General features: G+C 29.3%; 1 protein-coding gene across 2 annotated transcripts in view; it reads left to right on the top strand.

Moving 5' to 3' along the window:
* Positions 1–1,357: 1,357 nt before the first annotated feature.
* Positions 1,358–23,142, top strand: part of LOC126747778 (leucine-rich repeat-containing protein 40-like) — a 45,877-nt gene continuing 24,092 nt past the window's right edge. The window contains exons 1-2 of one of the 2 annotated variants that reach the window (XM_050456578.1): positions 1,358–1,597; positions 10,248–10,410. In XM_050456578.1, coding sequence (XP_050312535.1) covers positions 10,248–10,410 — 163 coding nt within the window. In that variant the 5' untranslated portion in view covers positions 1,358–1,597. Of the gene's footprint in view, positions 1,598–10,247; positions 10,411–16,390; positions 16,531–23,142 lie in introns of those variants that run through there. The other variant, XM_050456580.1, reaches the window with a different exon arrangement.

Here is a 23,142-nt window from a genome sequence, read left to right on the forward strand (position 1 = left end):
ATACATATTTACTGCAGAAACATTTTTTTTTATCAAAACAACCCTTACACCCCCCACCCACCCCAAACGATTGCCCAGTAAGAAATTCCTTTAAAAAATCACTGTTTTTGTATTAAAAATTTACTAATATACGTATATATAATTATATCAAATTTAAATAAACAAACTGTGTTATTAGATTAGACATTAATGACGAAACCATTTATGTGTATTATTTTTTTTTTATACAATAATTTTTGAAGACAATTTCTGACTGGTAAGTAGTGCGGGGTGGGTGGGGGGGCAAGGGTAGGGTTAATGAAAAACAGTTTTTTTTTCAAGAAATTAATTTCCTAAGAGAAAAATGCTTTTTAAGGAAATTATAGGTGAGAATATACGTATATAATATACCATTCTGTTTAAAAATTGGAGAAAATTTCGGATTTAAAGAAACTGCCATATCTAGTTTTTAAACTCGATCACTACACTTCAAATATTTGATAAAATTACCCCGATATCACAGAAATGTCACTGTGTAGCATACGATATACTCTTTATAAACGTATATATTTTATAGTGTAATAATCGAATATCTTACGCAGAGAAAAAAAAGGATTTTAAAATAAAATAATTTTTTTAGAAAAATGCAGTGGTGTAGTTTTTTTATTAATAAATATTTAAGTTTGTTGGCAGACTTCTTGGGCACCCAGTAAAATATAAAATACAATTTAGCTTCAATAGATAACAATTATTTAACGATTAAAATAAAGGTTTTATAATTGTCTACGATAACTAAAAATTCAACGTTTTATCGATGATTTGTTTAGAAGCTCATTTCATTCCATTATGTAACCGTCTTTAAATAGGATACAATATACCATACTTGACGCAATAATTTTGTATTATTAACATGTACCAAACGCGAATAACATAAACATCGTATATCACGCGAACATTTTATCCGATACTTATAGTTGAAGTTCAACCAAAAATGTACACCTGGTGCAAAAAATGAATAATAATTTAACTATCGTGTGTTGCTTGGGGGGGATAATTGACACCTTTTATATGACTTAAAAACCACCAAGAGTTCCGCCATGGTCTTTGTTTTGAGGCCAATATTTTGACAAAAATCAACGATAAAAATGTCATTGACCCGATAACAAAATTTCCTAAAATTAAAAAAAAAAACTGCAACGTTTAATTTATTTCGCACGATTTTATTAATAAACGACGTCACACGAAACAACAATAGCCCCCCCTCCCTCCCTGAAATAAAAATAAACCAAATAAACAAAAACGCGCCGGTGTTGGGCGCCAAACTTACTGCGCACCATTTGCTCAAGTCTCGACCGTAACAAAGAGCGAGACGCGTATAAAACGGCGTCGCGATGCTCCTAATTAAACATTTGTACGGCGCGCTCTCTCTGTCTCGAAAGTGAAATCAAAAGTGCCCCTATTTCTTTCTTCTTTTATACCTTCCGAGGGTTGATTAGAAGGAGAGTGAACAGTTTGATTTCAGTTCGTCCTCTTTTGGTGTGACTCACTCTTTGGTCTGTGAAAGTGCATCAGGATAAAGGGATATTATAGTGAATCAGTTGGGGAAATAAGTGCAGAGGTGAGTAGAGAAGCCTAGTTTAATCAGTTGAAAATCTGTTGTTATCTCTCTTATTGACGTTAGAATTTCAAGAAAAAAAAACGAGACAGAGAAGGTTTGTTGGCTTTTTTATAAGCCATTCTAGTGTTTCTTTATCAGTCAAATTAGTTCCTCATTCTCTTGTTCACTCTTCGTCTTGTGGTTGCTCTGTTACTGAGTTCTTTGGTTTTTACACTTTCACTAATTTTTTTAAAAGTGAATTTATCCAATATTCCAGATCTGTCCTATTGTGGAAAACCAAGTTTGCTTTCCTAGGTTTACTCCAATGTTTTTCCTTATATAAGCGTATCCAAGTATATCCGAATCTATGGGATGTATGTTTGCCAGTATATTTTCTGTTCGTTTATATTTCATTGTCCTAGTATCCAGGCTAAATTGATATGAATTGGGGCGTTGTTTGCCTCAGTTATTAGCTGCTTAGTGAGAATGATGTGTTCCAGATTCTGTGTGAAAAAATTACTAAAATTGATGCACTTAAAGTGAAGATATTTAAGTTTTTGTTCCAAGAGATGTAACAAAATATTTTGTCTCTTATTGAAATATGAATATCTTGAGTTCTAGTAGTCAAAATTTAAAAATTGTTGATTTATGGAGTAGTCTGAAGAGTATTTTAGTCCCTGTTGAAAAAATTACTAAAATAGATGCACGAGAAGTAAAGATACTCAAATTCTTATTCCAAGAGTACCTGTGAGAACCAAAATAATTTGTGTCTTATTAGAAAATGAATATCTTGGGTTCTGGTAATCAAAATTTAAGAATTATTGATGTGTGGACTAGTCTGAGGACTATTTTGGTCTTTTTTGAACAAACGATTAAAATCGATGCATTAAACGTTAAGATATTAGAATTTTTATTCCAGGAGTGTCGGTAAGGAACAAAATACTTTGTCTCTTATTTGAACATAAATATCTTGGGTTCAAGTAGTCAAAATTCAAAAATTATTAATTTGTGGACTAGTCTGAGGACCATTTTAGTCTTTTTTGAAAAAATTACTAAAATCCATGCACCAAAATTTAAGATATTTAAATTCTTATTCTAGGAGTGCCTGTGAAGAACAAAATACTTTGTCTCTTATAGGAACATGAATGTCTTAAGTTCTAGTAGTCAAAATTTGAAAATTATTGATTTATTGACTAGTCTGAGGACCATTTTAGTTTTTTTTAAAAAATGCCTAAAATCCATGCACCAGAAGTTAAGATATTTAAATTCCTATTCCAGGAGTGCCTGTAAGAAATCAAAAAAATTGTCTTTTATTGGCAAGTAAATATCTTGGGTTTTAGTAGTCAAAATTTAAAAATTATTGATTTATAGAGTAGTCTGATGCCTATTTTAGTCTTTTTTGAAAAAATGACTACAATCCATGCACCAAAATTTAATATATTTAAATTCTTATTTCAGGAGTGCCTGTAAGGAACAAAATACTTTGTCTCTTATTGGAACATGAATATCTTAAGTTGTAGTAGTCAAAATTTGAAAATTATTGATTTATTAACTAGTCTGGGTACTAATTTAGTCTTTTTTAAAAAAGTTACCAAGATCCATGCACTAGAAATTAAGATATTTAAATTCCTATTCCAGGAGTGCCTGTAAGAAATCAAAGATTTTGTCTCTTATTGGCAAGTAAATATCTTAAGTTCAAGTAGTCAAAATTTTAAAATTATTAATTTATAGAGTAGTCTGATGCCTATTTTAGTCTATTTTGAAAAAATGACTAAAATCCATGTACCAAAATTTAAGATATTAAAATTCTTATTCCAGGAGTGCCTCTAAAGAACAAAATACTTTGTCTCTTATTGGAACATGAATATCTTAAGTTCTAGTATTCAAAATTTAAAAACTATTGATTTATTGACTAGTCTAGGGACTATTTTAGTTTTTTTTTAAAAATAACTAAAATCCATGCACCAGAAGTTAAAATATTTAAGTTCCTATTCCAGGAGTGCCTGTAAGAAATCAAAAATTTTGTCTCTTATTTGCAAGTGAATATCTTGGGTTTTAGTAGTCAAAATTTAAAAATTATTGATTTATGGACTAGTCTGAGGACTATTTTAGTCTTTTTTGAAAAAATGACTAAAATCTATGCATCAAAAGTCAAGATATTTAAATTCTTCTTCCAGGAGTGCCTGTAAGGAACAAAATACTTTGTCTCTTATTGGAATATAAATATCTTGGGTTATAGTAGTCAAAATTTAAAAATTATTGATTTATGGACTAGTCTGAAGACTATTTAGTCTTTTTTGAAAAAATGACTAAAATCTATGCATCAAAAGTCAAGATATTTAAATTTTTCTTCCAGGAGTGCCTGTAAGGAACAAAATAATTTGTCTCTTATTGGAATATAATTATCTTGGGTTCCAGTAGTCAAAATTTAAAAATTATTAATTTATGACTAGTCTGAGGACCATTTTAGTGTTTTTTGAAAAATTGATCAAAATCCATGCACCTAGAGTCAAGATATAAAAATTTTTATTCCAGAAGTGCTTGTAAGAAACAAAATACTATGTCTCGTATTGGAACATAAATATCTTGAGTTTTCGTAGTCAAAATTTAAAAATTATTGATTTGTGTACTAGTCTAAAGACTATTTTAGTCTTTTTTGAAAAAATAACTAAAATCTATGCATCAAAAGTCAAGGTATTTAAATTTTTCTTCCAGGAGTGCCTGTAATATTTACTTGTCAATAAAGACTTCGTCTGTTATTGACAAGTAAATAACTTGAGTTTTCGTAGTCAAAATTAAAAAATTATTAATTTGTGGACTAGTCTAAAGACTATTTTAGTCTTTCTTGAAAAAATGACTAAAATCTATGCATCAAAAGTTAAGATATTCAAATTCTAAATTCAGGAGTGCCGGTAAGGACCGAAACACTTTGTCTTTTATTTGAAAATAAATATATTGAGTCTTGGTAGTCAAAATTAAAAAAATATTGATATATAGACTAGTATGAGGACAATTTTAGTATTTTTTGAAAAAATGACTAAAATCCATACATCAAAAGTTAAGATATTTAAATTCTTAATCTAGGAGTGCCTGTAAGAAATCAAAAATGTTGTCTCTTATTGGCAAGTAAATATCTTGAGTTTTAGTAGTTAAAATTTAAAAATTATTGATTTATGAAGTAGTCTGAGGACAATTTTAGTCTTTTTTGAAAAAATGACTAAAATCCATGCACCAAAAGTTAAGATATTCAAATTCTTAATTCAGAAGTGCCTGTAAGGAAGAAAAAACTGTGTCTCTTAATGGCAAGTAAATATCTTCGTATTCAGCAGTCAGAATTTAAAAATTGTTAATTTATAGACTAGTCCGAGGACTATTTAAGTCTTTTTTGGAAAAATGACTAAAATCCATGCACTAGAAATTAAGATACTTAAATTTCTTATCCAGGAGTGCCTGTAAGAAATTTAAAAAAATCCTCTTATTGGCAAGTAAATATCTTAAGTTTTAGCAGTCATAATTTAAAAATTATTGATTTGTGTACTAGTCTAAAGACTATTTTAGTCTTTTTTGAAAAAATGACTAAAATCTATGCATCAAAAGTCAAGATATTTAAATTTTTCTTCCAGGAGTGCCTGTAATATTTACTTGTCAATAAAGACTTCGTCTGTTATTGACAAGTAAATAACTTGAGTTTTCGTAGTCAAAATTAAAAAATTATTAATTTGTGGACTAGTCTAAAGACTATTTTAGTCTTTCTTGAAAAAATGACTAAAATCTATGCATCAAAAGTTAAGATATTCAAATTCTAAATTCAGGAGTGCCGGTAAGGACCGAAACACTTTGTCTTTTATTTGAAAATAAATATATTGAGTCTTGGTAGTCAAAATTAAAAAAATATTGATATATGGACTAGTATGAGGACAATTTTAGTATTTTTTGAAAAAATGACTAAAATCCATACATCAAAAGTTAAGATATTTAAATTCTTAATCTAGGAGTGCCTGTAAGAAATCAAAAATGTTGTCTCTTATTGGCAAGTAAATATCTTGAGTTTTAGTAGTTAAAATTTAAAAATTATTGATTTATGAAGTAGTCTGAGGACAATTTTAGTCTTTTTTGAAAAAATGACTAAAATCCATGCACCAAAAGTTAAGATATTCAAATTCTTAATTCAGAAGTGCCTGTAAGGAAGAAAAAACTGTGTCTCTTAATGGCAAGTAAATATCTTCGTATTCAGCAGTCAGAATTTAAAAATTGTTAATTTATAGACTAGTCCGAGGACTATTTAAGTCTTTTTTGAAAAAATGACTAAAATCCATGCACTAGAAATTAAGATACTTAAATTTCTTATCCAGGAGTGCCTGTAAGAAATTTAAAAAAAATCCTCTTATTGGCAAGTAAATATCTTAAGTTTTAGCAGTCATAATTTAAAAATTATTGATTTGTGTACTAGTCTAAAGACTATTTTAGTCTTTTTTGAAAAAATGACTAAAATCTATGCATCAAAAGTCAAGATATTTAAATTTTTCTTCCAGGAGTGCCTGTAATATTTACTTGTCAATAAAGACTTCGTCTGTTATTGACAAGTAAATAACTTGAGTTTTCGTAGTCAAAATTAAAAAATTATTAATTTGTGGACTAGTCTAAAGACTATTTTAGTCTTTCTTGAAAAAATGACTAAAATCTATGCATCAAAAGTTAAAATATTCAAATTCTAAATTCAGGAGTGCCGGTAAGGACCAAAATACTTTGTCTTTTATTGGAAAATAAATATATTGAGTCTTGGTAGTCAAAATTAAAAAAATATTGATATATGGACTAGTATAAGGACAATTTTAGTATTTTTTGAAAAAATGACTAAAATCCATACATCAAAAGTTAAGATATTTAAATTCTTAATCTAGGAGTGCCTGTAAGAAATCAAAAATGTTGTCTCTTATTGGCAAGTAAATATCTTGAGTTTTAGTAGTTAAATGATTTATGAAGTAGTCTGAGGACAATTTTAGTCTTTTTTGAAAAAATGACTAAAATCCATGCACCAAAAGTTAAGATATTCAAATTCTTAATTCAGAAGTGCCTGTAAGGAAGAAAAAAACTGTGTCTCTTAATGGCAAGTAAATATCTTCGTATTCAGCAGTCAGAATTTAAAAATTGTTAATTTATAGACTAGTCCGAGGACTATTTAAGTCTTTTTTGAAAAAATTACTAAAATCCATGCACTAGAAATGAAGATACTTAAATTCCTTATCCAGGAGTACCTGTAAGAAATTAAAAAAAATTTCTCTTATTGGCAAGTAAATATCTTGAGTTCTAGCAGTCATAATTTAAAAATTATTAATTTATAAACTAGTCTTAGGACTACTGTAGTTTTTTTTGAAAAAATGACTAAAATCCATGCACCAGAAATTAAGATATTTAAATTCTTATTCCAAAAGTGCCTGCAAGGAATAAAATACTTTGTCTCTTATTGGAACATGAATATTTTGGGTTTTAGTAGTTAAAATTTAAAAATTATTGATTTATGAACTGGTCTCAGGACTACTTTAGTTCCTTTTGAAAAAATGACTAAAATCCATGCACCAAAAGTCAAGATATTAGAATCATTAGTCCAAGAGTGCCTGTAAGAAACAAAATACTTTGTCTGTTATTGACAAGTAAACAACTTGAGTTTTCGTAGTCAAAATTGAAAAATTATTGATTTGTAGACTAGTCTAAAGACCATTTTAATATATTTTAAAAAATTTATGAAAATCGATGCACTAAAAGTCAAGATATGTCAGTTCACGTCGCGGCAGCCTAGCGAATAAGTCGTGTTTACGTTTGTTGCAAAATGTTTGACAAAATGATAGTTTTCCGGCTAATTGATTAGAAGTTCATTGTTGAAGGTGCTTTGTAGTTATAAGTGTATTTACTGTGATATTATTATACGATCGTAACAGTTTTTGGTTCCTCTCATTTTGCCTGCTGCTGTGATTGATCTAGCAAAACTAACAAGTCACATATTTTACACTAAATTCCTATGGTCAGGTGTAAATATATGCTCAACAACAGTTCGAAGTATGGACTTTTGATGTGTTTGTCTAATGCTGGTTTATGCATTGAGTCAACGTAGTAGCAAAGTAAGAACTTTCGTTAATTTATTGTTGTTTGATTTTGAGTTTCTTGTTTTGGAACTGTGTAGCAGTTGCGATAAAGTAATTAAATCAGGAGCAATTTCCGTTGAATGCAGCTTGTGTCGTTCCTGGTTTCACAAAGGCTGCTCTAATTTTTCCAAAACTGAATTTAATAAAATCTATGCGACTTTTAAAAAGAAGAAGAGTCATGAGTGGCAGTGTAGTTCTTGTTGTACATTTAACAATAGACAGTTGTCAAGTATTGGTGTTCATAATGATAATGAAAGCTCTAGTTCTATAAAGACTGTTCAGGAAAATGTAGGAATGGGCGACGTAATATGTCTCTTATTTGCAAGTAAATATCTTGGATTTTTGGTAGTCAAAATTTAAAAATTATTGATTTATGAAGTAGTCTAAAGACAATTTTAGTCTTTTTTGAAAAAATGACTAAAATCCATGAACCAGAAGTCAAGATACTCAAATTCTTATTCCAGGAGTGCCTGTAAGGAATCAAAGATTTTGTCTCTTATTGGCAAATAAATATCTTGATTTCTAGTAGTCAAAATTTAAAAATTATTGATTTATAAACTGGTCTCAGGACTACTTTAGTTTTTTTTGAAAAAATTACTAAAATCCGTGCACTAAAAGTCAAGATATTAGAATCATTAGTCCAAGAGTGCCTGTAAGAAACAAAATACTTTGTCTGTTATTGACAAGTAAACAACTTGAGTTTTCGTAGTCAAAATTTAAAAATTATTGATTTGTAGACTAGTCTAAAGACCATTTTAATATATTTTAAAAAATTTATGAAAATCGATGCACTAAAAGTCAAGATATTTAAATTCATATTCCAGGAGTGCTTGTAAGGAGCAAAATAATTTGTCTTTTATTGACAACTGAAGATCTCGGGTTCGAGTAGTCAACATTTTAAAATTAGTGATTTGTAGACTAGTCTGAAGACCATTTTAATCTCTTTTGAAAAAATGACTAAAATCGATGCACTTAAAGTCAAGATATTCAATTTCGTATTTCAGGAGTGCCTGTGAGTAAGAAAATACTTTGTTTCTTATTGGCAAGTGAACATTTTAGGTTCTAGTCGTCAAAGTTTAGAAATTATTGATTGATGGACTAGTCTGAAGACTATAAGAAATATCTACACAGAATACTTTACTGAAAGAGACTACTTTACTACTTTAGAGATACTGAACAGAATTAAGCGCCTAATAATTAATATTTAAGTACCATTTTTACTTCGTTGAGGGAACAAAAGTAAAAACAATTAAAAATTATTGAACAGTCGACTAGTCTGAGGACTATTTTAGTCTTTTTTGAAAAAATTACTAAAATCCATAAACCAAAAGTTAAGATATTCAAATTCCTATACCAGCAGTGCCTAGGAGGAACCAAAGATTTTGTCTCTTATTCGCAAGTGAATATCTTAGGTTCTAGGAATCAAAATTTAAAAATTATTAATTTATGGACTAGTCTGAGGACCATTTTAGTCTTTTTTGAAAAAATAACTAAAATCCATGCACCAAAAGTTAAGATTTTCAAATTCCTATTCCAGGAGTGCCTGTAACGAATCAAAGATTTTGTCTCTTATTGGCAAGTGAATATCTTGGGGTCTAGTAGTCAAAATTTAAAAGTTATTAATTTGTGGACTAACCTAAAGACCATTTTAATATTTTCTGAAGAAATGACCAAAATCGATGCATTAAAAGTCAAGATATTCAAATTCTTATTCCAGGAGTGCCTGTAAAGAACAAAACACTTTGACTCCTATTGGCCAATGACTCTAACATAGAAAGTAGCTAGGAAAAACTAGCTAAGGTACTAAGCTACTAAGCTAGGAAGTAGCTACATCAATTTTTCAACCAGACTGACGTTTCTACCCTCAAACCCATCTTCAGGAATCTCACTATGAGAGCGTAAAAAAATTATGAGAATACCTCAAGTAGTTTCCGAGTTATGAACATCTGAGCCAACACATTCCTCAGAAGAACTAAGCGTTTTCCTAAAAACGGCCATTTCAGTCGTTCCTATTATTCTCCACGTCTACTCTGCTCCATAAATCTAAACTCTTCTAATGGGTATTTCATATACGTTATATATTCGTATATATTCGTAGTGCACCACCCTGTAATTCCTCGATCTGGAAAAATTAACCTGGTTCCTGGTTCTCTTTTGCTAGTCAAATATTCAGCCTGTATTTTTTACTAACCTTCTCCTTGTTGTAACTTAAAATCTTATACTTCTTCTATAAAGAATACTACTTGTAGTTGATGTTTTCCTCTCTCTCTGTAGTAAAGGGTTTTGGTATTGTATGAATGGTGTTGTCTCTGTTGGCCTATTTCTCCTTGGGCCTTTCACACTTCTTCCATAAGACATAAATTGTCTAGTGACATTGTAAGATCTTATGGCACACTGTCGGCTTTCTTTGCATGTTCATATATTTAATTTTTGTAAAAAAAAAACAAACGAGACTTAGACTGTTTATTGGCAGTCTACAGCAGTCTAAAATTAAGTGAAAATTAGATTAGCACGTTCTTATCGGTTCACAGATGCGCCCACCAGCTCAATACGACAGCCAAGTGGCTACAGAAGCTGAAGGTGAACAGCCTGATCCGAGGATGGTGGCCATGATGATCAGCACCAGGTTAGCAGGTCGGGCAGTGATCAGGGTGGTCGGTAGATGCGAGGAAGCTCAAGAAAATCAAGAATTAGGTAAGGTACGATAATTTTAGTGCACCACTATTGCTACGAGTGTACTAGCAACTGATATTCCTGAAGGTTTTTATGGCTCATTTTTTGATCTGACAAGGGCAATTGACTGTGTCCCCAACAAAAAATTAGGAAACGCTTTAAGGTGACCCTGTATTTTAATTGTTTTTTTACTAGTATAGCAAGGACTTCCTGGAGAAACCTAGCGATAGCTCAAAAACTAGTCATAAATGTTTTAGAAATTTTTGGATTTTCTTGTAGGGGACACTTGAGCGCACGCCACTGTCTAGGTTTGGAAACTCTAGCTCAGCTAGTTTCCTTAGAAACAACTCCAGAACATCCTACAACCTATTTTAATTATTTTTTACCGCTATAACAAAGACTTCCTGGACAAACCTAGCGATAGCTCAAAAACTAGTCATAAATATTTTGGAAACTTTTGGATTTTCTTATAGGGGACAGTTGAGCGCATGCCACTATCCAGGTTTGGAAACTCTAGTCCAGCTAGTTTCATTATAAAGTTAGGAAATATTCCAAGGTCACCCTTCGACCAATTTTAAATATTTTTTACCGCTATAGGAAGGATTTTCTGGATACACCTGGCTAGATTTTACTTGCTGCGTTTGGAAAACTGAATAGAAACACATTTCCACGTTATAATTTTTCATTTTTAAAGCCATTTTTGCAGGAAACTTTATTTTTTAATATTTCAACCCGCCTAAAAGTAACTTCAATAAATTCTAGGCAGTTGAAATTATTTTTCTTTGTTTCAAAACTGCATGATAATTCAGCTGATATTCTCTATATTTAAATAAGACCACTCTCTATCAGCTGCAAAAAATTCAAAATCGGTGCTATAGATTTAACACATTCATAGGTGCAATCCTGTGTGATCTACCAAAGGCCTCTGACTATGTATCTTCCATTGAAATACTATTATTCTGTTTTCCAGTCAATCAGTTCTGTTTCCCACTCCTGTTCAGTCACTAAGGGCTTGATCCTTTTTGCAGACGACACAACTGCTCTCGCAAGAAGGAATTTGAAGTGGGACATAAAACATATGTCATCCATATAATGGCCAATAAGATTAGCGATATTCAATCAATCAATCGAGAACATTAGCAGCTAATTAAATTTTTAGAAGCATAATTAAAGCCTGTACTGTACGTATGCCGACTCATTAACGTCGTTACTTTCTATTTTATTTTATTTCCGCGCTATTTATTCTTACTTCGGAAGCTATAGGGGCAATTATGTTCTACAATAATAATTATTACGCAGATCGTTGGGTGCCGAAAGTGAAATTTGTTCTGCAGCAAGCGCCTGCTGACATCACGCACTTACGTTCGTTTGATTTAATGGGGAATTGTTTCTGATGCCTAGATAGTATACTGATTATGTTATGATGAAGGAATTTTGGAAAAGAAGTGCTTCGAAGTCAGCAATGTTATGCTTTTAAGGTGAAGTGGTTGGATGAAGAGATCTTACAGTGAATTGAGTGCTTTGGAAGAGCCTATGAAATTTGAGTCAATGCAATAAGGTGCCATGAGTGCAGAGAACTTGTTAAATTGAATAATTACTTCTTCTTCAAGTAAACTCTTCCTTTTACGAACTAAACACAAACGTATGTACGTACGTCACAAATTCAGATACAAGGTGTAACGGTACCAAATATGGTACAATCATCAAGGTAAAAAGGAAAATAAACCTTCTTCGCTTTTCCTGTCTGTTCTTTCTCAATATTATTGAATGGACAAGATGAATGTCTTTATACGGACTTGCTAAGGTTAGATTTCCGGTAATACAAATTATAGAAAATGGTTCTTAGGTGCACCATTTAATACACTTTATATTGTTAAACTAATATAAATTATAGTTAATTCTCTGTAACCTGAATTATTTATTAAATATGAAATTTTTTGTGAATATAAAGAAATCAATTGCTAATCGATGCAAGAAAATTGACAGTTAATTGCTCTATTTTTTTTCAAGTTATAAATTTTTTAGCAAAAACACTGATACATAAAAAATTCGGTGAGTCCTCTTAGACTGTATTTGGTAAAAAATTTATTACTTAAAAAATATTGGAGCAATTAATTTATAACCTTCTTTCATGGGTTAGCAAAAGATGTCCTTATAATTACAAGAAGTTTCAAGTAATTTCCTCTTGATTTGAATTTCTTATGAATTTTTAAAGTTGGATTAAAAAAATTTTTTTTTGCAGAAGAATTTCTTACTAGAAAAACTATTTGGGGTGGGTGGGAGGCCAAGGGTGGTTTTAATGAAAAACAGGATTTTTTCAAAAACAGTCCAAAACTTTTTTAATTGAACTTTAAAAATTCAAAAGAAATTCAAATAAAGAGCAATTTACTTGAAACTTCTTGTAATTATAAAGATATCTTTTGCTTATCCATGCAAAAAGGTTATTAGTTAATTGGTCAATTTTTTTTACAAAAATTCTGTTTTTCATTAAAACCACTCTTAGCCCCCCACCCACCCCAAATAGTTTCTCTAGTAAGAAATTCTTCTGCAAAAATTTTTTTTTTAATCCAGTTTTAAAAATTCATAAGAAATTCAAATTAAGAGCAATTTACTTGAAACTTCTTGTGAATATAAAGAGATCAATTGCTAATCGACGCAAGAAAATTGCCAGTTAATTGCTTTATTGTTTTTTAAGTTATAAATTTTTTAGCAAAAACACTGATACATAAAAAATTCGATGTTGCAATATGAGTCTTCCTAGACTGTATTTAGTAAAAAATTTATTACTTAAAAAATATTGGAGCAATTATTATATAACCTTCTTCCGTGGGTTAGCAAAAGATGTTTTTATAATTACTAGAAGTTTCAAGTAAATTGCTCTTGATTTGAATTTTTTATGAATTTTTAAATTCGTATTAAAATAATTTTCGGACTGTTATTGGTAAAAAATTTATAACTCAAAAAATAATTGTCTAATTAACTCATAGCCTTCTTAAATCGATAAGCAATTGACGTCTTTATAATTAAAAGAAGTTTCAAGTAAATTGCTCTTGATTTGAATTTCTTATGAATTTTTAAAGTTGGATTAAAAAAAAAATGTTTGCAGAAGAATTTCTTACTAGAAAAACTATTTGGGGTGGGTGGGGGGCTAAGGATGGTTTTAATAAAAAACAGAATTTTTGCAAAAAGAGTCCAAGAATTATTTTAATCGAACTTTAAAAATTCAAAAGGAATTCAAATAAAGAGCAATTTACTTGAAACTTCTTGTAATTATAAAGATATCTTTTGCTTATCCATGCAAAAAGGTTATTAGTTAATTGGTCAATTTTTTTTGCAAAAATTCGGTTTTTCATTAAAACCACCCTTAGCCCCCCTCCCACCCCAAATAATTCTTTTAGTAAGAAATTCTTCTGCAAAAATTTTTTTTTTTAATCCAACTTTAAAAATTTATAGGAAATTCAAATCAAGAGAAATTTACTCAAAACTTCTTGTGAATATAAAGAGATCAATTGCTAATCGACGCAAGAAAATTGCCAGTTAATTGCTCTATTGTTTTTTAAGTTATAAATTTTTTAGCAAAAACACTGATACATAAAAAATTCGATGTTGCAATATGAGTCTTCCTAGACTGTATTTAGTAAAAAATTTATTACTTAAAAAATATTGGAGCAATTAATTTATAACCTTCTTCCGTGGGTTAGCAAAAGATGTTTTTATAATTGCTAGAAGTTTCAAGTAAATTGCTCTTGATTTGAATTTTTTATGAATTTTTAAATTCGTATTAAAATAATTTTCGGACTGTTATTGGTAAAAAATTTACAACTCAAAAATTAAATATCTAATTAACTCATAGCCTTCTTGAATCGATAAGCAATTGATGTCTTTATAATTACAAGAAGTTTCAAGTAAATTGCTCTTGATTTGATTTTCTTATGAATTTTTAAAGTTGGATTAAAAAAAAAATGTTTGCAGAAGAATTTCTTACTAGAAAAACTATTTGGGGTGGGTGGGGGGCTAAGGATGGTTTTAATAAAAAACAGAATTTTTGCAAAAAGAGTCCAAAAACTATTTTAATCGAACTTTAAAAATTCAAAAGGAATTCAAATAAAGAGCAATTTACTTGACATTTCTTGTAATTATAAAGATATCTTTAGCTTATCCATGCAAGAAAGTTATTATTTAATTGGTCAATTATTTTGCAAAAATTCTGTTTTTCTTTAAAACCACCCTTGGCCCCCCACCCACCCCAAATAGTTTTTCTAGTAAAAAATTCTTCTGCAAAAATTTTTTTTTTAATCCAACTTTAAAAATTTATAAGAAATTCAAATCAAGAGCAATTTACTTGAAACTTCTTGTGATTATAAAAAGATCTATTACCAATCAATGCGAGAAGGTTCTAAGTTAATTGCTGTATTATTTTTTAAGTTATAAGTATTTTACCAAAAACAATCCGAAAATTATTTTGATTTAAATTTAAAAATTCATAAAAAATTTAAATCAAGAGCAGTTTATTTGAAACTTCGTGTGAATATAAAGAGATCAATTGCTAATCGATGTAAAAAAATTTCCAGTTAATTGCTCTATTATTTTTCAAGTTATAATTTTTTTAGCAAAAACACTGATATATGAAAAATTCGATGTTGCAACATACGTTCTCTTAGACTATATTTGGTAAATTATTTATCACAAAAAAAATTGACCAATTAACTCACAATCTTCTTTCATAGGTTAGCAAAAGATGTCTTTATAATTACAAGAAGTTTCAAGTAAATTGCTCTTTATTTGAATTTCTTATGAATTTTTAAAGTTGGAATAAAAAAAATTTTTTTGCAGAAGAATTTCTTACTAGAAAAACTATTTGGGGTGGGTGGGGGGTTAAGGGTGGTGTTAATGAAAAACAGGATTTTTGCAAAAACAGTCCAAAAATAATTTTAATCGAAGTTTAAAAATTCAAAAGGAATTCAAATAAAGAGCAATTTACTTGAAACTTCTTGTAATTATATAGATATCTTTTGCTTATCCATACAAGAAGGTTATTAGTTAATTGGTTAATTTTTTTTTGCAAAAATTCGGTTTTTTATTAAAACCACCCTTAGCCCCCCACCCACCCCAAATAGTTTTCTAGTAAGAAATTCTTCTGCAAAAAAATTTTTTTTAATCCAACTTTAAAAATTCATAGGAAATTCAAATCAAGAGCAATTTACTTGAAACTTTTTGTAGTTATAAAGACATCTTTTGCTAATCTACGGCAGAAGGTTATAAGTTAATTGGTCAATTATTTTTTAAGTTATAAATTTTTTACCAAGTACAGTCTAAGAGAACTTATGTTGCAACATCGAATTTTTTATGTATCAGTGTTTTTGCCAAAAAACTTATAACTTGAAAAACAATAGACCAATTAACTGGCAATTTTCTTGCGTCGATTAGCAATTGATCTCTTTATATTCACAAGAAGTTTCAAGTAAATTGCTCTTGATCTGAATTTTTTATGAATTTTTAAAGTTGGATTAAAAAAAAATTTGCAGAAGAATTTCTTACTAGAAAAACTGTTTGAGATGGGTGGGGGGCTAGTTTAAGAACCATATAAATTATAGTTAATTTTCTGCAAAAAAACCGTTTTTTATAACATATTATAACACTCGCTTGTTGCAGATGATCTTTAGGATAATTTAACTCCAATATGACTGCTTGCTTTTGCAGTACCGACATCTCAAAACCTAATTTTAGTCCACAAAACCCCCTTTAACAAGCCAGCTTTGCCTCCAGCGGTGCCCTACTGGATACCACTTTGGCATCTCCAATTTTTGCTTTATTTATTGATAAACAATAACATCATCCTTACATTTGCTTGCTTCAGCACCATTTAACCTAAAAGTGACCGCTTACTTTAGCAGGATTAAATAATTATTGTACAATTCTCATGGGATACAGTACATGCTCTCCCATCCCTCTCTTACCGCGTCGTTCTCTCGGGTTACCTCAAACAGCGCATGTCAGACTTTAATAAAGTTCAAAATATTCGACGCAGTGTCGTCGCCTTAAGTTCAAGTTGCGTATCGTGATCAGAGTGAACCGTCATGGCGAACGCTGTTACGCGGGTGATTCATCGATGCGAGGATGCTAAAGATACCGAGGATTTAGGTAATAATTAATTCGTTTATTACTCAGCATCAGATAATACGAATCTTTTAAGTGAGAGTGAGATAACATGATCTCTTATCTTGCTTTAGTGGGTTCTTTAGCTTGAGGAGGCTCCCCTCTCTTTATATATGTGTAGAATTCTCCATCTTTATTCATTCCTTCTTTGAGACTTCAGGAGATCTTCCATCTCGCTCTCGTTGGTTCCTTGTGATCAAACTAAGGCAAGCTCCTGTCCTGTTTTCAACAAAGGAATTGCTGAGGACTATTGCCAATGTCAAGAGCAGTTCACTTGAAACTTCTTGAAAATATAAAGAGATCTATTGCTAATTGATGCAAGAAGGTTAGGAGTTAATTGGACAATTATTTTTTGAGTTGTAAATTTTTTACCAATAACAGTCCGAAAATTATTTTAATTCGATTTTAAAAATTCACAAGAAATTCAAATCAAGAGCGATTTACTTAAAACTTTTTGTGAATATAAAGACATCAATTGCCAATCGATGCAAGAAAACCATAAGTTAATTGGTCAATTTTTTTTTAAGTTATACATTTTTTACCAATAACAGTCCGAAAATTATTTTAATGTGAATTTAAAAACTCATAAGAAATTTAAATTAAGAGCAATTTACTTCAAACTTCTTGTGAATATAAAGAGATCTATTGCTAATCGATGCAAGAAAATTGCCAGTTAATTGGTCCATTATTTTTCAAGTTATAAATTTTTTAGCAAAGACACCGATACATAAAAAATTCCATGTTGCAATATGAGTCCTCCTAGACTGTATTTGGTAAAAAATTTATCACTTAAAAAATATTGGAGCAATTAACTCATAACCTTCTTCCATGGGTTAGCAAAAGATGTCTTTATAATAACAAGAAGTTTCAAGTAAATTGCTCTTGATTTGAATTTCTTATGAATTTTTAAAGTTGGACTAAAAAAATTTTTTTGCAGAAAAATTTCTTACTAGAAAAACTATTTGGGGTGGGTGGGGGGCTAATGATGGTGTTAATAAAAAACAGGATTTTAGCAAAAACAGTTCAAAAATTATTTTAATTCAACTTTAAAAATTCATAAGAAATTCTAATCACGAACAATTTACTTAAAACCTCTTGTAAATATAAAGACATCTATTGCTAATCGAGTTAAGAAGTTTAGAATCGTGCAAGAAGGTTATAAGTGAATTAATCAATTATTTTTTGCAAAAATTCTGTTTTTCCTTAAAACCACCCTTAGCCCCCCACCCACCCCAAATAATTTTTCCAGTAAGAAATTCTTCTACACAAACAGTTTGAAAATTATTTTAAAAATTCTTAAGTAATTCAAATTAAGAGCAATTTACTTAAAACTTCTTGTGATTATAAGGACATCTATTGCTAGTCGATGCAAGAAGACTATAAGTTAATTGGTCAATTTTTTTCTAAGTTATAAATTTTTTACCAATAACAGTTCGAAAATTATTTTAATGCGACTTTAAAAATTCATAAGAAATTTAAATCAAGAGCAATTTACTTGAAACTTCTTGTGAATATAAAGAGATCTATTCCTAATCGATGCAAGAAAATTGCCAGTTAATTGGTCCATTATTTTTTAAGTTATAAATTTTTTAGCAAAAACAGTGATACATAAAAAATTCGATGTTGCAATATGAGTCCTCTTAGACTGTATTTGGTAAAAAATTTATCACTTAAAAAATATTGGAGCAATTAACTCATAACCTTCTTCCATGGGTTAGCAAAAGATGTCTTTATAATAACAAGAAGTTTCAAGTGAATTGCTCTTGATTTGAATTTCTTATGAATTTTTAAATTGGATTAAAAAAATTTTTTTGCAGAAAAATTTCTTACTGGAAAAACTATTTGGGGTGGGTGGGGGGCTACGGATGGTCTTAATCAAAAACAGGATTTTCGCAAAAACAGTCCAAAAATTATTTTAATTTAACTTTAAAAATTCATAAGAAATTCAAATCACGAACAATTTACTTAAAACCTCTTGTAAATATAAAGACATCTATTGCTAATCGATTTGAGAAGTTTAGAATCGTGCAAGAAGGTTATAAGTGAATTGGTCAATTATTTTTTGCAAAAATTCTGTTTTTCCTTAAAACCACCCTTAGCCCCCCACCCACCCCAAATAATTTTTCCAGTAAGAAATTCTTCTGCAAAAACAGTTTGAAAATTATTTTAAAAATTCATAAGAAATTCAAATTAGGAGCAATTTACTTAAAACTTCTTGTGATTATAAAGACGTCTATTGCTAGTCGATGCAAGAAGACTATAAGTTAATTGGTCAATTTTTTTTTAAGTTATAAATTTTTTACCAATAACAGTTCAAAAATTATTTTAATGCGACTTTAAAAATTCATAAGAAATTTAAATCAAGAGGAATTTACTCGAAACTTCTTGTGAATATAAAGAGATCAATTGCTAATCGATGCAAGAAAACTACTAGTTAATTGGTCTATTGTTTTTCAAGTTATACATTTTTTAGCAAAAACACTGATACATAAAAAATTCCATGTTGCCATATGAGTCCTCCTGACTGTATTTGGTAAAAAATTTATCACTTAAAAAATAATTGACCAATTAACTTGTAACTTTTTTGTATCGATTAGCAATAGATGTCTTAACAACCACAAAAAGTTTCAAGTAAATTGCTCTTGATTTGAATTTCTTATGAATTTTTAAAGTTGGACTAAAAAAATTTTTTTGCAGAAAAATGTCTTACTAGAAAAACTATTTGGGGTGGGTGGGGGGCTAAGGATGGTTTTAATCAAAAACAGGATTTTCGCAAAAACAGTCCAAAATATATTTTAATTCAACTTTAGAAATTCATAAGAAATTCAAATCACGAACAATTTACTTAAAATCTCTTGTAAATATAAAGACATCTATTGCTAATCGATTTGAGAAGTTTGGAATCGTGCAAGAAGGTTATAAGTGAATTGGTCAATTATTTTTTGCAAAAATTCTGTTTTTCATAAAAACCACCCTTAGCCCCCCACCCACCCCAAATAATTTTTCCAGTAAGAAATTCTTCTGCACAAACAGTTTGAAAATTATTTTAAAAATTCTTAAGTAATTCAAATTAAGAGCAATTTACTTAAAACTTCTTGTGATTATAAGGACATCTATTGCTAGTCGATGCAAGAAGACTATAAGTTAATTGGTCAATTTTTTTCTAAGTTATAAATTTTTTACCAATAACAGTCCGAAAATTATTTTAATGCGAGTTTAAAAATTCATAAGAAATTTAAATCAAGAGGAATTTACTCGAAACTTCTTGTGAATATGAAGAGATCAATTGCTAATCGATGCAAGAAAATTCCCAGTTAATTGGTCCATTATTTTTCAAGTTATAAATTTTTTAGCAAAAATACTGATACATAAAAAATTCCATGCTGCAATATGAGTCCTCCTAGACTGTATTTGGTAAAAAATTTATCACTTAAAAAATATTGGAGCAATTAACTCATAACCTTCTTCCATGGGTTAGCAAAAGATGTCTTTATAATTACAAGAAGTTTTAGGTAAATTGCTCTTGATTTGAATATTTCATGAATTTTTAAAGTTGGACTAAGAATAATTTTTTGCAGAAGAATTTCTTACTGGAAAAACTATTTGGGGTGGGTGGGGGGCCAAGGGTGGTTTTAATGAAAAACAGGATTTTTGCAAAAACATTCCAAAAATTATTTTAATTCAACTTTAAAAATTCATAAGAAATTCAAATCACGAGCAATTTACTTGAAACTTCTTGCAAATATAAAGACATCTATTGCTAATCGAATTGAGAAGTTTGTAATAGTGCAAGAAGGTTATAACTTAATTGGTCAATTGTTTTTTGCAAAAATTCTGTTTTTCCTTAAAACCACCCTTAGCCCCCCACCCACCCCAAATAATTTTTCCAGTAAGAAATTCTTCTGCACAAACAGTTTGAAAATTATTTTAAAAATTCTTAAGTAATTCAAATTAAGAGCAATTTACTTAAAACTTCTGCTGATGATAAAGACATTTATTGCTAGTCGATGCAAGAAGTCTATAAGTTAATTGGTCAATTTTTTTCTAAGTTATAAATTTTTTACTAATAACAGTCCGAAAATTATTTTAATGTGACTTTAAAAATTCATAAGAAATTTAAATCAAGAGGAATTTACTCGAAACTTCTTGTGAATATAAAGAGATCAATTGCTAATCGATGCAAGAAAATTGCCAGTTAATTGGTCCATTATTTTTCAAGTTATAAATTTTTTAGCAAAGACACCGATACATAAAAAATTCCATGTTGCAATATGAGTCCTCCTAGACTGTATTTGGTAAAAAATTTATCACTTAAAAAATATTGGAGCAATTAACTCATAACCTTCTTCCATGGGTTAGCAAAAGATGTCTTTATAATAACAAGAAGTTTCAAGTAAATTGCTCTTGATTTGAATTTCTTATGAATTTTTAAAGTTGGACTAAAAAAATTTTTTTGCAGAAAAATTTCTTACTAGAAAAACTATTTGGGGTGGGTGGGGGGCTAATGATGGTGTTAATAAAAAACAGGATTTTAGCAAAAACAGTTCAAAAATTATTTTAATTCAACTTTAAAAATTCATAAGAAATTCTAATCACGAACAATTTACTTAAAACCTCTTGTAAATATAAAGACATCTATTGCTAATCGAGTTAAGAAGTTTAGAATCGTGCAAGAAGGTTATAAGTGAATTAATCAATTATTTTTTGCAAAAATTCTGTTTTTCCTTAAAACCACCCTTAGCCCCCCACCCACCCCAAATAATTTTTCCAGTAAGAAATTCTTCTACACAAACAGTTTGAAAATTATTTTAAAAATTCTTAAGTAATTCAAATTAAGAGCAATTTACTTAAAACTTCTTGTGATTATAAGGACATCTATTGCTAGTCGATGCAAGAAGACTATAAGTTAATTGGTCAATTTTTTTCTAAGTTATAAATTTTTTACCAATAACAGTTCGAAAATTATTTTAATGCGACTTTAAAAATTCATAAGAAATTTAAATCAAGAGCAATTTACTTGAAACTTCTTGTGAATATAAAGAGATCTATTGCTAATCGATGCAAGAAAATTGCCAGTTAATTGGTCCATTATTTTTCAAGTTATAAATTTTTTAGCAAAGACACCGATACATAAAAAATTCCATGTTGCAATATGAGTCCTCCTAGACTGTATTTGGTAAAAAATTTATCACTTAAAAAATATTGGAGCAATTAACTCATAACCTTCTTCCATGGGTTAGCAAAAGATGTCTTTATAATAACAAGAAGTTTCAAGTAAATTGCTCTTGATTTGAATTTCTTATGAATTTTTAAAGTTGGACTAAAAAAATTTTTTTGCAGAAAAATTTCTTACTAGAAAAACTATTTGGGGTGGGTGGGGGGCTAATGATGGTGTTAATAAAAAACAGGATTTTAGCAAAAACAGTTCAAAAATTATTTTAATTCAACTTTAAAAATTCATAAGAAATTCTAATCACGAACAATTTACTTAAAACCTCTTGTAAATATAAAGACATCTATTGCTAATCGAGTTAAGAAGTTTAGAATCGTGCAAGAAGGTTATAAGTGAATTAATCAATTATTTTTTGCAAAAATTCTGTTTTTCCTTAAAACCACCCTTAGCCCCCCACCCACCCCAAATAATTTTTCCAGTAAGAAATTCTTCTACACAAACAGTTTGAAAATTATTTTAAAAATTCTTAAGTAATTCAAATTAAGAGCAATTTACTTAAAACTTCTTGTGATTATAAGGACATCTATTGCTAGTCGATGCAAGAAGACTATAAGTTAATTGGTCAATTTTTTTCTAAGTTATAAATTTTTTACCAATAACAGTTCGAAAATTATTTTAATGCGACTTTAAAAATTCATAAGAAATTTAAATCAAGAGCAATTTACTTGAAACTTCTTGTGAATATAAAGAGATCTATTCCTAATCGATGCAAGAAAATTGCCAGTTAATTGGTCCATTATTTTTTAAGTTATAAATTTTTTAGCAAAAACAGTGATACATAAAAAATTCGATGTTGCAATATGAGTCCTCTTAGACTGTATTTGGTAAAAAATTTATCACTTAAAAAATATTGGAGCAATTAACTCATAACCTTCTTCCATGGGTTAGCAAAAGATGTCTTTATAATAACAAGAAGTTTCAAGTGAATTGCTCTTGATTTGAATTTCTTATGAATTTTTAAATTGGATTAAAAAAATTTTTTTGCAGAAAAATTTCTTACTGGAAAAACTATTTGGGGTGGGTGGGGGGCTACGGATGGTCTTAATCAAAAACAGGATTTTCGCAAAAACAGTCCAAAAATTATTTTAATTTAACTTTAAAAATTCATAAGAAATTCAAATCACGAACAATTTACTTAAAACCTCTTGTAAATATAAAGACATCTATTGCTAATCGATTTGAGAAGTTTAGAATCGTGCAAGAAGGTTATAAGTGAATTGGTCAATTATTTTTTGCAAAAATTCTGTTTTTCCTTAAAACCACCCTTAGCCCCCCACCCACCCCAAATAATTTTTCCAGTAAGAAATTCTTCTGCAAAAACAGTTTGAAAATTATTTTAAAAATTCATAAGAAATTCAAATTAG

Source organism: Anthonomus grandis, chromosome 20 (assembly GCF_022605725.1).
Source record: "Anthonomus grandis grandis chromosome 20, icAntGran1.3, whole genome shotgun sequence".
Classification (NCBI taxonomy): Eukaryota; Metazoa; Arthropoda; class Insecta; order Coleoptera; family Curculionidae; genus Anthonomus; species Anthonomus grandis.